Source organism: Caretta caretta, chromosome 6 (genome assembly GCF_965140235.1).
Source record: "Caretta caretta isolate rCarCar2 chromosome 6, rCarCar1.hap1, whole genome shotgun sequence".
In the NCBI taxonomy this organism is placed as follows: Eukaryota; Metazoa; Chordata; order Testudines; family Cheloniidae; genus Caretta; species Caretta caretta.
This window is the reverse complement of record NC_134211.1, coordinates 56,165,821-56,179,791: the sequence shown is the minus strand read 5'-3', so window position 1 is coordinate 56,179,791 and position 13,971 is coordinate 56,165,821. Positions and strand designations below refer to the sequence as shown.

The following is a 13,971-nucleotide window of genomic DNA, read 5'->3' as shown; positions in this document are numbered from 1 at the left end:
CGCAGCTGCTGGCAATGGTGCTGCCTTCAGAACTGGGCTCCCCGCCAGCAGCCACCGCTCTCCATGACCCGGTTCTGAAGGCAGCGCTGCCCCCAGCAGCAAGAGTGGCAATAGCACAACCCCCCTACAATAACCTTGTGACCCCCCACACCCCAGTTTTGGGTTAGGACCCCTACAGTTACTTAAATCTGAACTTTTCAGTATGTTGTATCTGAAATCATGAAATTAACTACTTTTAAGATCCTATTACTGTGAAATTGACCAAAATGGACTGTGAATTTGGTAGGGCCCTATCAGTTGGAAATATCAGGACTCCTGGTTTCCAGCTGGTGGCAGAGCCAGGGATCACAGTGTGATTGCAGGTAAGTCACTTGACCTTTTCACATCATTTCCTCCACTGCGACTGTCCTCTGTAAAATGGGGTTAGTTCCACCCATCCACCTCACTGGGATGTCAACAACTAGAGAAGTTTGGGGCTGTATAGGCCTTTGAACATGTAAAGTGCTATAATACTTACCATTTATTAATTTTCCATGTGACAGGTGGCTGTGGGGCTCTGAGGGCTCACAGGACCCTGGAAAACAGTCTTACACCTGCATGTGTGCATTTAGTGACATGCCATGTCTGAACATTCAAACAGGGAACTCTACCTGTTGCTCATAACTGCATACTTCTCAATTATACAATTATCTGAACTCTGATTATCCAAGGTGGAGTGGTTTGCATAGTCACTATAGAATTACCTCTCTGTAACTACAGCGCTCAGATCAATTGCTGTGCTGATTTACTGAAGTAATGAGAATGCTCCAACCAGACCACAACAACTCTGGCTGCCTCAACTTCTCACCCTCCTCCTCATCTTGATGTCTCCATTTAGTGAAAGGCCTCACTTAGAGCGTGGAGTGTAGCAACAGCATATGTGTGGACTTCCTCAGTTCCTAGGGGGTGTTTGACCCCGCTCACGCCAGGCCCTTCCCCCAAGTCCTCATCCCCACTTTGCCCCTGCTCCTCCCCCATGCCGCTGAACAGCTGATCTGTAGCAGATGGGGGTGGGGGGGGAAGAAGGGGAAGGTGCTGATCCGCAGGGCCACTGTTGGGTGCTAACCATGCACTATTTTTTCCCTGGAGGCCCTGGAGCACCCATAGAGTAAGTACCTATGAGCAAGGGGGAGTGGGATCAAGGACCCTGAGGAAATCTGGGGTTAGACAGGGTGGCTGGGTGAGAAGGAAGCAGTCAGGCCTCCATGGTTGCTGTGGGCATAGTGTGATGAAGCCTTCTAAGGTCAGTAACTGAAAAGCACATATTCACTGGAGGAATTATAGCTTTTGGATTCTGTTAACGCAATACAGATGGCACCCTGGCTAAACTAAGTGGCGCTTATTCAAGTTCCTCCAGCCCCAGTTTATTTAGCCCTGAATACAGTAATTGCCTTGAAAACAAGATGTGCTATTACAGCTGTAGGCAGGGGGCAGGAGTAAGAAACAAAACACCCAATTTCTAGTGAACAAAAAGCACACCTCACCCAAAGTTCCAAACTGTGGGAGGAGAGGTTTCCACAATACCACACCAGGAATCTCTCACAGGCAGGCCTCACTGGCAGCCCCTGTTGCCCTATTAAGATGTCAATTCCAGGTGCTTCTTACCATATGACCAAGCCCCCTTGTGGTGTGACCATCACAAGGAGATTCTTATACAAAAGGAGAAAGGACAGAGCAAATATTGCAGTGCACAAGGGTTGGGTTGTGGTGTTTTTTAAGTAAATCTCTTTATTGCAGAAATACGCTCTATGTTTTAGATCTGTACATGCGTTTCTTCCAGTAGGAAGAGGTCCCTAAAAGACAAAGAAAAGCTCAGCAGGGGCTCCACTTCCTTTCTGCTCAGCATATGGCTCTTGTTCTCCAGTTCAGATGCCAACAAATAAACCACCTTAGGGTACAAGCCTCTAGTTACTACAAGAGATGGGGGGGATGCTAGCTTCACTTCAGAGCAATAAAAAAGTGCCACCCCTGTAAGCATCAGGCTGGAGGGATCTGTACAAAGAGGAGGGGATTCAGGAAAGAAAGACTCAAATCACCTTAGAAATGCAATAGCAACGTTCCCCAGTGCTGCCAGTCTACATAGATTTAGCTTTCCCTGGAGGGATGGCATCTGGGGCGAAAGGGAAGTGCAGTCTCCACGGACCATTCAGTCCTTGGCCCACTGCTGAGACTACCAATTCCCTGGAGGCTTCTGCACTTCTTTACCCTCTGCCAAGGGAGGAGTAGCTAACCAGCCAGCCTACCCCTTTAGTTGGAACTGGAGACTATGCCTGGAGAGCCAGTGCATAGGGCTTCATGCTTGCTATTGAAGGCAGACTCACCCACCAGGCCCCTGTACCCAAGACCAGGATCACATTCCATAGCTAGAAATGCCTCCACAGGCCAAGTAAAGTAGCCCACACCTTCCCTTGCAAGGGCAAGGACTTCCATCCACCACTGCAAGAGCATCCCTCCCCCAAGCCTCCTATGCCAGTGAGAGAGATTAGGGACCCCAGGACAGCTCCTTTCGGGGTGTGGGGGGGTGGATTTCTTCACCCAAGGTACATTAGAGCTGCCCCTTGCTGCTGGCCACAGTCAGCACAATCACCAGATCCATTTCCCTTTGTTATAGAGATGCCAACATGTCCAAGATTGGTAGGTGTCACTTGTCCCTTTATGATCCCCAAAATTGGGCAGCACATGCGCCATGAGCGTGAACACCCCAACCTCATTTGGGTTTCCAAGAAGGCAAAAGGCAAAGGTCAGTAGGCAAGACTAGAGCTGCAGTCACAAGCTGGCTGTTTCAGGAGTTTTGATGCGGGGCCTAAAGAGGAGGGTGAATGGAAGCTAGTACTCTGAATATTGTAAGCAGTAACTCCCCTTCTTCCCCAGGTCTCAGTCAGCAGCGACCTTGTCACTGCACACACAACCAGACGTCCAGGCACCAAGCCACCCCATTTCCTCACCTAGAATAGAGCCAGCAATCCAACCATCAGCGGTTGTGTGGAGCCAGCTATTAGGATACCCACTGTAGCAACTCCCCTTAAAGCCCATGATCCAGATACCAGTGAGAGTGATTCCAGGCCCCAAGGCACTTAGTTAGCAATCCAAACACGGACAAACTCCTCCCTGTACCCCATGACAGCCATCCCTCCCTGGCCAGCAATTGAGATACAGATGCTTCTGTCTTATCATAATTAAAAAGCCACAGTATTAAAAATCGTAGATTTCATATTGGAAAAATAGTCAGTCATCACCTCTATAAAAGTTGGCAACCTAAGAACATGCCCAGCAGAGCCAGTCAGGGCTGAGCCCACAGACACCTGTGCTAGTCAGTCTCTGAAGTGCCACTGAGCCAACAGGGAGCCAGTGAAAGGGAGGACTAGGGATGGAAGAAGGGGCTATGTAATTAGCAAAGCCCAAGACCCATCTCCCTGTGTTCCAAGAGCAGCTCAGCAATAACATCACAAGCTGCTGGATGGTCCACACTTGGAACAGGTGGGCTTGACTCCTTCCAGGAGGCTTCTAATCTAATGAGAAGGAGAAGGGAGCTACATGGAAGGCAGCATTTGGTTTACTCCAAAAAAAAGGGAGGAATGATTTTGGGGAGCCTGGGGTGTCTGTCTAGAACCTTGTATGCTCAGATTCAGTCTGAGTTGGATGGGGGTAAGGGCAGGGAGAAGACAAAGTGAAGCTAATTGGAAGGGAAGCATTCTTTCACCCACAATGTACTACAACGGGTTACCCATCACCACCACCAGTAGGCCAAGCCCTCAGTCTTCTTGCTGGTTCATTGGATTCCCAGCTCACATGGTGAACAGAGGTGGCATGGGGAGGAGGATTATTCTATTGTTGGCCTGATCGACTGGAAGGGAATGAAGATGGGAAGGAGACTGTTAAACATGGAGTTAGCAGTAAAAACTTCGTGCCCTCCCACGTTGATCAGATCATATGATGCAAGATAGAGAAATGGCCCGCTTCACAGAGTAGGAACTATCCAGAGACAGGAGAGGGGCTGCCCAGGGCTCTGATCACCAGAAGAGTCATATTGTATTGTGCCACTACAGTTCCTCAGTGTTTTGAGAGAAATGGGATCTCACTGGAGTAATGGTCAGTGTGAGGGGGATGAGGCAGGAATGTTCTGTTTGCATCTCTGCGGTGGGGTAGCTCTAGGATCAGAAGACGCATTACTTGGGTACTTTGCTGTATTCTTCTCTGTGTATGTTCTTGCAGAGTGAAATGGCCAGCACTATCCCCAACAGCTGGAAAACAGGCATTGGGAAAAAAAAAGAGTGTGTCAGAAAACAGGCAGGGTCAACAGGAAAAGCAAGCATTTTGGGATAACTTGGGATCAGAGTACAAGACAGGCAGACAGCTGGTCCTGCTGCCACAATGGGCTGTTAACAGCCAGCATGAGGACACAGCACTGTGCTGCATAAAGAGGTGTCTTAAAATCTTTGTTACTCTGGTTTAGCCTTTCATACAGATATCACTTGGATTTCACTAACTGAGACTAGTTACCCACATTCTTCTTAGTTATGGACACAATGGATTCCCAGCTACCAGATACGCTGGCAAGACCATGGACAAGAGACACTCCCAGAACAGCCACTAGTACTTGGATAGATTCACCTTCCAATCCGTAACCTACGGATACTGAACATTCTGTTTGAAGGGTCCTCTCATTGGCTGTTGGAGCTTTGAACCCATCACAGGGAGCATCAGAGCTGTGGTCCCACCCTGGCCAGGTCCCCAGAACCTGAAGAAGTGGCCCAATGTTTAGGTTAGAGAGTGCAGGGGTAGTGGAGACTCACCTCAATGACAGCAACACCTGTACAGACTCCAAGGATGATGCCAAGGTTGTCCTGTAACCAGCTCTGCACATTCTTCATGCAGCCCTAGGAAGGAAAGAAGTAGAGTAAGAGAGTCTATAAACATCTGAAGGGTGCAACAGAATTATCAGACACAGATAAATATGATTTGTTGGGGAAGAGTCAAAGCAGCTTTTGTAAAGGGAAGTCATGCCTCACCAAGCTACCAGAATTCTACCAGAGGGTCAACAAATATGGGCAAAAGGGTGTTGCAGCTGATACAGTATATTTGGATTTTCAGAAAGCTTTTGATAATAAGGTCCCTCATAGGTTCTTAAGGAAAATTAAGTAGTTATGGGACAGGAGAGAAGGTCATCTCATAGATCAGTAACTGGTTAAAAGATAGGAAACAGTAGGAATAAATGGTCAGTTTCACAATGGAGAGGGATAAACAGCAGGGTCCCCCGAGAATCTGTACTTGGACCTGTGCAGTTCAACATATTAATTCAATTCAATGGGACGGAAAAGGGGGTGAACAGTGAAGTGGTGAAGTTTGCAGAGGATACAAAATTATTCAAGATAATTAAGTCCATAGCTGACTGGGAAGAGTTACAGGGGCAATCTCATGAAACTGGGCGACTGGGAAACAAATGGACATATGAAATTCAACACTGATAAGTGCAAAATAATGCACATTGGAAAAAAAATCCCAGCTATACACATAGTGATGGGTTCTAAGTCAGCTATTACCACTCAAAGATCTTAAGAGAACCATGGATAGTTCTCTGAAAACTTCAGCTCAATACATAGCAGTGGTCAAAAAGGCTAACAGAACGTTAAAAACTATTAGGAAAGTGATAGAAGACAAGATAGAAAATATTAATGCCATTATATAAATTCATGGTATACCCATGCCTTGAATACTGTGTCCAGTTCTGGTTGCCTCATTTCAGCACAGATATTAGAATTGGCAAAAGTACCGAGAATGGCAAAAAAAATGACTGGGGTGTGGAACAGCTTCTATATGAGGAAACAGAGTGGGTCTGTTCATCTTAGAAAAGAATGATCGAGGTCTATGAAATCATCAAGGTGCGGAGAAAGTGAAGTGTTATTTACCCCTTCACATAATGCAAGAGCCAGGGGGTCACCCAATGAAATTAATAGGCAGCAGGTTAAATACCAACAAGAGGAAGCAGTTTTCCCTACACTACGCACAATTAACCTCTGGAAGTCATTGCCATGGGATGCTGCAATGGCCAAAAGTATGACAGGGTTCAAAAGAGAACTAGATAAGTGCATGGAAGAGTCATGGATGGACCTACTAGCCAAAGATGGTTAGGGATATAATCCCCATGCTCAGGGCAACCCTAAACCTCTGGCTGCCAGAAGGTGGAAGACGAAGACAGTGGATAGATCACTCCAATTGTCCTGTTCTCTATACTCCCCCGGAAGCTCTGCTACTGGCCACTTTCGGAGACCAGATGGACCACTGGTCTTACCCTGTGTGGCCATTCTTATGTCCTTCGGGAAAGGGAACAGCTCCTGTTTCTCCTTCTGAAACATGGAATGACACGGACTTTCCTGACAGTGAGATTTATCAGGCTGTAGAGCAGCATCAGCAGAGAAGGGGTGGAAGCCCCATTGCTTAGGACATTTCAGAGCCAAGCCCTTGAAAATGTATCCTAGAAGGGCTCTGCAGTGTCTCCAGGACTCTAAGGACAAGATGACCTCAATAATAGTTTTCTGTCTCTAGCTTCTCTTAGAATACTACCAGGGAATCACACAATGAATACTTCCCATACAGGTCCCATGAGGCTCAGACTCACCTTTGTATAAACAGGCCAGTCAGCAACTGACACAGTCCTATTATTAGGAACATAGTCACAGAAGCCACTCTTATGCTGACCGTCAGCTGAGACATTGGAGCAGGAGCAGGGGTAGGAAGTCAGGCTTGTGTTCAGGAGGATCTCATTTTCCGTCCAGTTCTGTGGCCCAATCCAGCCACAGCAAGTGAGCTAAGAGCAAAGACAAAGTATTCTCATTTAGATATTTTGGCTGGTAAAAGAGAGGGAGGGGCTGACAGTGGGTAGGGACAGGCTTTCTCCATGCAATATCTACTGCAGGTAGGAAACAAAATGGGAAGTGCAAGGGCTGGATTTTGATTTCTTCTCCATAACAATAACATGCCTCTAGCATCCCAGGTCATATCAGAAGTATGCGTGCATGGGGTAACCATTTAGAACAGAGGCACCAATCCAAACTTTACCTGCGTGAGGGCCATTTTGGCAGCTAGCCATGAGTTAGAGGGCCACACCTAATGTGCTTAAAAGAGAGGAAATTGCAGCGTCCCATCTTCAATCCAGAAGTGTAAGACACAGACTACAAGAACCAGCAAGCAGAGCAGCTAGTGCGTTGGAGCATATGAGCCTCACCTCTAGGAAGAAGGCATAGGCAGACATTTAGAGGTCCATAGACCATATGACTTGTACTCAAGTCATGCTTCTATACACACACTGATAAGGCATTCTGGTACTGTCACTTTATGAGTGATAGTATCAGAAGTGTGTTCTACCTCACCCATCTCTCCCCCCCCCCCCCACCGGTCCTTAAAAAAACCAAAACCAAAACCCTCTCGCACTGATATAGAGTCACACAAGATTGTGTCTAACTCAGGTCTTCACTAGTTTCCCCTGTAGTTTTTAAAAGAGGTTATCTCCTCTTACCCCCAGCTCATTACAAAACCATGGTGCTGAATGCAAGGGTGCTACTACAAAACGAGGCAGGGCAAGATGGCGATGTTTCTGGCGAATAATGGGTGAGAGCGGGAGGATGGCAGAAGGCATGCATGGTGAGCTGGAGAGACTTTGTGGCCTTTATGTTGGCAAGGTAATCCCTTCCCAGAATCAAATCTGTAGAACACGTAGGGGATATAGTTAAGCAGTATTTTTACATGTTTTTACTTGAGATTGTACAGACTCTGAATATTTACTTGATCTTCTCCTTAAGTGTACCATTTCCATAATATTAGATGTCGTGGTTGTAAGAAACCAGAACATTTTGGAGAACATGCAAAGCAGCAACCTTAAAGTTAACTTGCAAAAAAGTTCTATCAATGCAAGGTTCATCCTCTTCTGCCCAGATCTTCAGCCCCTGAAATTTAAGTGCTACAGTAACAGCTGGCCACCACAAGATGGAGCCCACCTGCTACCATGTCTACCCAAAACTTCGGACCCACCCTAGTCATCAGTTTGGGGGGAAAAAAAACAAAAACAAACAAACAATGAGGAGTCCAGTGGCACCTTAAAGACTAACATTTATTTGGACATAAGCTTTTGTGGGTAAAAAACCCACTTCCTCAGATGCATGGAAACAGCTTGAGACAGCTGTTTCAAAACAGAATGCGTAGGCTAATGGGGTGGTGAAGAAGAGACAAGACTGGGAGAAATTTTGTCTCATCTGCAAAAAGATCCCAGGGGCCAGACAATTATCTTCCTCCATCTACACATGGAAAGCTGATGGCTTCAGTGGGAAGCATATTCCCCCATGAGGTCTACCCAAGGCCACGTAAATCAGAATTTATGGTCTAGCCGGCTGTCTTATATACAACACCCATCATTCAGTCACCAAGTGCTTCCACCATAATATCGGAGCAAAAAGGTTACCAGAAGCTCACCAGGTGGAAGCCAGGGAGGGATTCAGATGCTTGGCCTACTAGCAAGTCCTCCGGCTTAAACTGGATTTATTTATTAAACAAGGCGACAATTTAATGAAGTGGAGAGTCCTGAAAATGCCAGAGCTGGTGCTTGAACAATTAAAAGACTCCAGTTTAGAGCCAGCATCTGATATTTAAGACTTGAATTGGAACATTTAATTCCACTAACAGTCTCCAGGAAGAGCTAACTCTAATGCAAGGAGATTGGGAGTCTGGACAGCTTGAGCAAGCTGTGCAATGATGCGATATTCCAGAGATGCTCCAGACACAGTACCCACTGTGCCCCACACCCTCCCATGGTCACACAGGGACTCTAGTGCTGATGAACAGCATTGGATCCCAGACACTAGACTCCTGTTTATCCCCAGCACAGACTTTGGGGATGCAAGCTTCCCTGCTGCTGAAATGGATTCCGAGGAGGACAGGGGACTCCAACTCCATGGCCCAGTCAGTTGTCTGTAAGGCGGTCAAAGAGGCAAGACTATGATGGCAGATTGTGGCTTGGATTTTTCCTTTAGCATCCCAATAGAAACCTACACAATGCGGCTCTCCATCCCCATCTGCCCCATAGACCATGTAAAGTGCTTTTTGGTGCGTGGGAGTTTTAATCCCCAATAGGTAGGATGAAAACTGAAATGTTAAGAGGCTGATTTAGACACCTGGAGTCAGGAGTACTTGGTCTTCACATTTATGCTTTGAGAATACAACACTGCCCCATTTGAGCTGCTGGGGGAGCCTGTGCATTCCAATTCACTGCCCCTCCTGCCACAACATGCTCAAGCTCATCCTTTTCTCTTTTTGTCCTGCTCTCTGTCCTATCGCCTTCCCCTCTATGCCTGAAACCCCCTCTCTGACTTGGTCTGGACATGCCTCCACTCTCCCAGCCAAACCTCTTAGAGTATGCTCTTTCCAGAAAGCATAGACATTGAAACAAACAAGAGCCATGGTACTAGAGTGTCCCTTGTTTTTACTGCATCCATTTATCCTGGCTAGATTGCAAGCTCTCAAAGGCAGGGCCCTTATTCTCCGGTTTGCCTGCAAAGCTCCCATCACAGTACTGGAGCTAGGTAAACATGACTCTGGCATGCCCAAATGCTGAACCAGGACATTCACTTTCCCCACCAGCTGTTCAGGCAGCGACCTTGATGCCAAGAGCAGAACCCATGGGCAGCTGGCAGGCTCCCAGCAATGCTGGCACCTGCAGATAAGATACTACACCCTAGGGAGTAGGGCAACAGATTCAGCTGGGCTGCCTGGCATTAAACCTTCAGATTAGCACACTACCAAAGAAATTAATCCCAGCAAAAGGAGTCAGTGGAGTATGAATGCATGGCTTGGTGCTGGGGTAAAGGAGTGCAAAGTAGTGGGGGTGGGGTGCCTCTGGAGAGTAAGGCTCAAATCCCCATTGTCCTACCTACGATGCAGTACCCACTCTCCACCCCTACCCCTTTGGGTCCAGCAGCTGCAGGGCCTTGCCTGAGAACAGCAGCCAAGATGGCCTCTCAGCAGGTAGGCACTCAAACCCTATACAGCTGGTTGTGCTGCTTGGCCAGATGGCAGGGCCCAGTGCAGTTCCCCTCCTCAACAGGCACAGTTCTACAAACACGAATGAGAACAAGGAACAGTCCTTTCCAGTAACAGCTTCCTAGTGCACGAGCCAAGTGCTGCAGCTGGAGACTAGCATGGTGAGAGCAATGCCAGGCGAGAGCCACAGGGCCAGACTGTAAGAAATGTTTAACAGGGAGAGTAATTAACCACTGGAACAATTTACCCAGGATCAAAGTCGATTCGCCATCACCAGCCATTTTTAAAATTAAGATAGGATGTTTTTCTAAAAGCTCTGCTCTAGCAATTACTTTGGGGAAGTTCTGTGGTCTGTATTACACAAGAGGTCAGACTAGAGGATCACAATGGTCCCTTCTGACCTCTGAATCTATGAACAGAGAGATTCAAGACACAGGGCAACTGGCTAGGGAAGGGATTCCTGAAATCCACTGGCAAGGAGGCTGGAGGGCATCACTGAAGGGGGGTGCACAGGACTGGAAGAGTGGGGGCCATGAGACAGGCTGAGAGGCAGTCAAGAGAAGGGGTTGCTAGAGTTTACCCAGCACCTGCCCCTACTCTCAGTCTGACTCTAGCAGTATCTCACTTTTGTCCAATGCCAATGTTTGCCACCCCACCACCACATACAGCATTGTCTTTTCTCCTCACCATCCCTCACGCAATGACTCACCTGTTCCTGTACATAGTCCCATGCATCCTGGATGCTCTTTTTGTCTGGATCATGAGGGTCATAATCCCGAATGAGGTTACGGACCACGATGGACACTTCTGCTTTCAGCTGGCAAATGGAAGACAAGAGGGTTAAACACAGGTCACTCAAGATTGCTGCCCATGCTCTGGAGTTTGCACTTGCTTCTCCAGGGTTAAAGATGGGATACTATCAGCCTGGTTGTGCAACTCTCACTGCAGACTTAGCCAAGTGGTTTCCCCTCTCAGTACAGAGAGGCTAAACACACTGACTTACTAATGAAGCCTCAAAGCCCAGGGTATTTGCAAAGTACATTGAGATCCGCAGTGACTGACCAAGGTCAAATGAAGATGCTGGGCATTAGGGCAAGATTACACACAGGGAGGTGTGCAGACTCCCTCTGCCTCTTTTCAAGGAGGAAGAGTTGACTGGAAAGGTGGTGCAGCTGGAAGTTTGGCCAGCTTCTTCCCTGAGACCCACCCGGACAGACCACTGTATCTGCACCCAGCACTGTGGGAATCAGAACCCAAGTCATGAAACTAGGGTTCCCCTACTCAGCCTTGGGTGAGGGCAGTAGACAGCAGTCAAGACCCCTTGCTGGTAATTTACTGACAGATCCTACTAACTGGAGAGCCCAGCTGCATCTCAGAATGCAAATGGTAAACTTCCAACATACCTTGCTCTAGATCTCCCTCCCCATCAGTAAATACCCCACCACCATATTGCCATTCATACCCACCCAGAGCCTGATTAGCTTGCTCTGCTTGTCACTCTCAGCGACACCTTCCTCATGGTCAGTCTCTCTCTCTTCCTCTCCCCCTCAATTCCCACTGCCTAAAAGAGTCTCAGGTCCTCCTCAGTCACTACTCTGGATACAGCAGCAGCTGCCAGGGGAGAGGGGAAGGATCAGGTCAGAAGGAGCATGGGGGAAAGCTAGAGATTGCATTAGAGCCAGGAGCAGAGTTGATGTCCACTGTAAGCATTTGAAATGCCCCCTCTCTCTCCCCGCCCCCCCCCACACCATCAAGTTCAGTGGTGCCCATTTTTTTCACCCCCACTGATGTGGTGCTGGAGTCAGCATTTCCAAGCCAACCCAAGGTTACTGTAACCTGCCTGGATCAGCCATCTACTTTTTGGTATAAAGTGACCTGGCCCAGCCAGCTTCAGCAATAATATTTACTGCTGCAGCTGCACAAGTTGCCTCAGGGCAAAGCTCATCTCAAAGCCAGGGTTGTTCATGACTCCCAGCACCAGGCAGCACTCTGTGTTCTTAGGGAATCTGCAGATTGGCTTTCTGTGGGGACAGTCAGGTTCAGCCACACAGCTAGAAGTCACGTGACCTCTCCTCTTCCCTCAGCTGACTTCTAACCCTCTTCCCCTTCATTCTTGGCAAACTTCTCCCCCCACCCTGTTCTCCAACTCCAGGGGAAATGACAGCAATGTGACCTGGTTCCTGCTAATGGGATTGGCCTCTGCTGCTTCAGTAAGCTCAAAAGGTTACTGAATCTTTGGGCCTCCTTCCTTCTTCCCTTCCCACACACCTCTACAGAGGCAGGCAAGAAGAGCTACTCTTCTACTCTGAACCCCACCCAGGAAGTCATCTGCCAGCCTGCACATTCAGTCAAAGCAAGGTCAGCTTAGCAAAAAGACTGAGCCCTGTTCAAGTGCTTCAGTCCCAGATTTTGATCAGCTCCATTACTGCCCACACCAAAACTGCTGACAGCATGACGTGGGCCTGAACCAGAGCCCCAGATCTGAGCCCCTCAGAGCTCAGGGAAAAGCTCTGCTCACGCACAGCTCTAGCTTGTTTTATTGCTGTGCAAATCACATGAGGAAGTGGCTCTAGTTCTAAGCTAGGGGGTTTTGTACAAGTGTAACCCACACACCCCCTGGGTGTGGTGTTCTGTCCAATCTAGTGGCACCGAGATCACTTAGAGACACAAAATAAGTCTGCTCTACAGCCAACAACTGGTTGGTTTTTAGCTCATGCAGTAGAGGCTCATGCTTTAAGCTCCAGAGGCCCCAGGTTCAATCCCACCCGACAACGACCAGGGTCTGTTGGCATTATACCAGCATTGCAAGGAACTGCAGATAATTATAAACCAAGGGTTATTGGGTGTTTCAGAAAGAATCCGGGGGTGGGGGGTGTGTGGTTAATTACACAGAAAGTACAGTTCTGGAGAGTGAACCTAGGGCAACCTGTTTTCAAGTTTAACTGGCAGAGCAAGCCAAGAATGAACACAGGCATCCACAGTTAACACCTAGCCCCCTGTGTGTCGCCAAGGCAACTAACTGAAAGAGCAGCAAGCTGGAAAAGCATGTTGAGCAACTGTCTGCAGGTCACTTTCAAAACCCAGCCCCCTTCAACACCCCAAAAAAACCCACTGCTGTGCATCACTGGTGCTATATAGAGCTAGAGTAGGAAATGGCTTAAAGTTAGCTGCATGAGGAGGTTGCTGCCCCCCAATGTAATAGTGGCCATGTAATTTCTCAACTTCCCTTTCATTGGTTTGTGCAGCTTTCCACAGTAATCACTGCACTAATGGAAGAAATCTGAGTCTGGCCTGCATGGTTACACTCACTATATTATTCATGCATCTAGCTATGGAAGAGACCCCATAGGTCATCCAGTCCATCTCTCTAGGACCAACACTAGATCGTTCTCTCTGGAACATTATGTTTTTGTCAGGTCCAGTTTTCAATGCATATCAAGTGATGGGGCTCCCATCCCCGCTTTGGGAGATTATTCCCAAATCAGTTCCAATCCTGCAACTGAGGCACACGTTACAGCCACTTAGCCAGAGATGAGCCTCTGCATACACCATACAATTGACAAATACGAATAGGAAAGTTGTTATGCCCCAAGTCATTTAGAGCTAGATTGCAAAAGTCCTACAGAATATAGCACAGGACAGTGGTTTTCAAACTTTTTTTCCTGGCAACTTACTTGAAGCAAATTGTTGATGCCCATGATGTAATGGAGCTGGGGATGAACTAGGCTAGAGGAGATCTAAAAGGGACTTTCTAGCACTAGTGTTTAGGATTCTGTGATCTATGGAGGGGCAGGGGGTGATAGAAACTGGGATTGATCATTAAACAGCAACCTACAGTTTAAAGAGTAGAATGTAGCTTGTCAAACGCATATCACTATTTTGGGAGCTACCAGTTTCCCACCCCTT

The 13,971-nt window shown here is 47.7% G+C and overlaps 1 protein-coding gene across 4 annotated transcripts in view; it reads right to left on the bottom strand.

Annotated features, from left to right (window-relative positions):
* Positions 1 to 1,741: 1,741 nt before the first annotated feature.
* CD82 (CD82 molecule) overlaps positions 1,742 to 13,971 on the bottom strand; it is a 63,826-nt gene continuing 51,596 nt past the window's right edge. For all 4 annotated transcript variants that reach the window (XM_048854013.2, XM_048854012.2, XM_048854015.2 and 1 more), the window contains 4 exons: positions 10,775 to 10,882; positions 6,656 to 6,844; positions 4,833 to 4,916; positions 1,742 to 4,280 (listed from right to left, as the gene is read on the bottom strand). In XM_048854013.2, the coding sequence (XP_048709970.1) occupies positions 4,206 to 4,280; positions 4,833 to 4,916; positions 6,656 to 6,844; positions 10,775 to 10,882 (456 nt within the window). In that variant the 3' untranslated portion in view covers positions 1,742 to 4,205. The remainder of the gene's footprint in view (positions 4,281 to 4,832; positions 4,917 to 6,655; positions 6,845 to 10,774; positions 10,883 to 13,971) is intronic.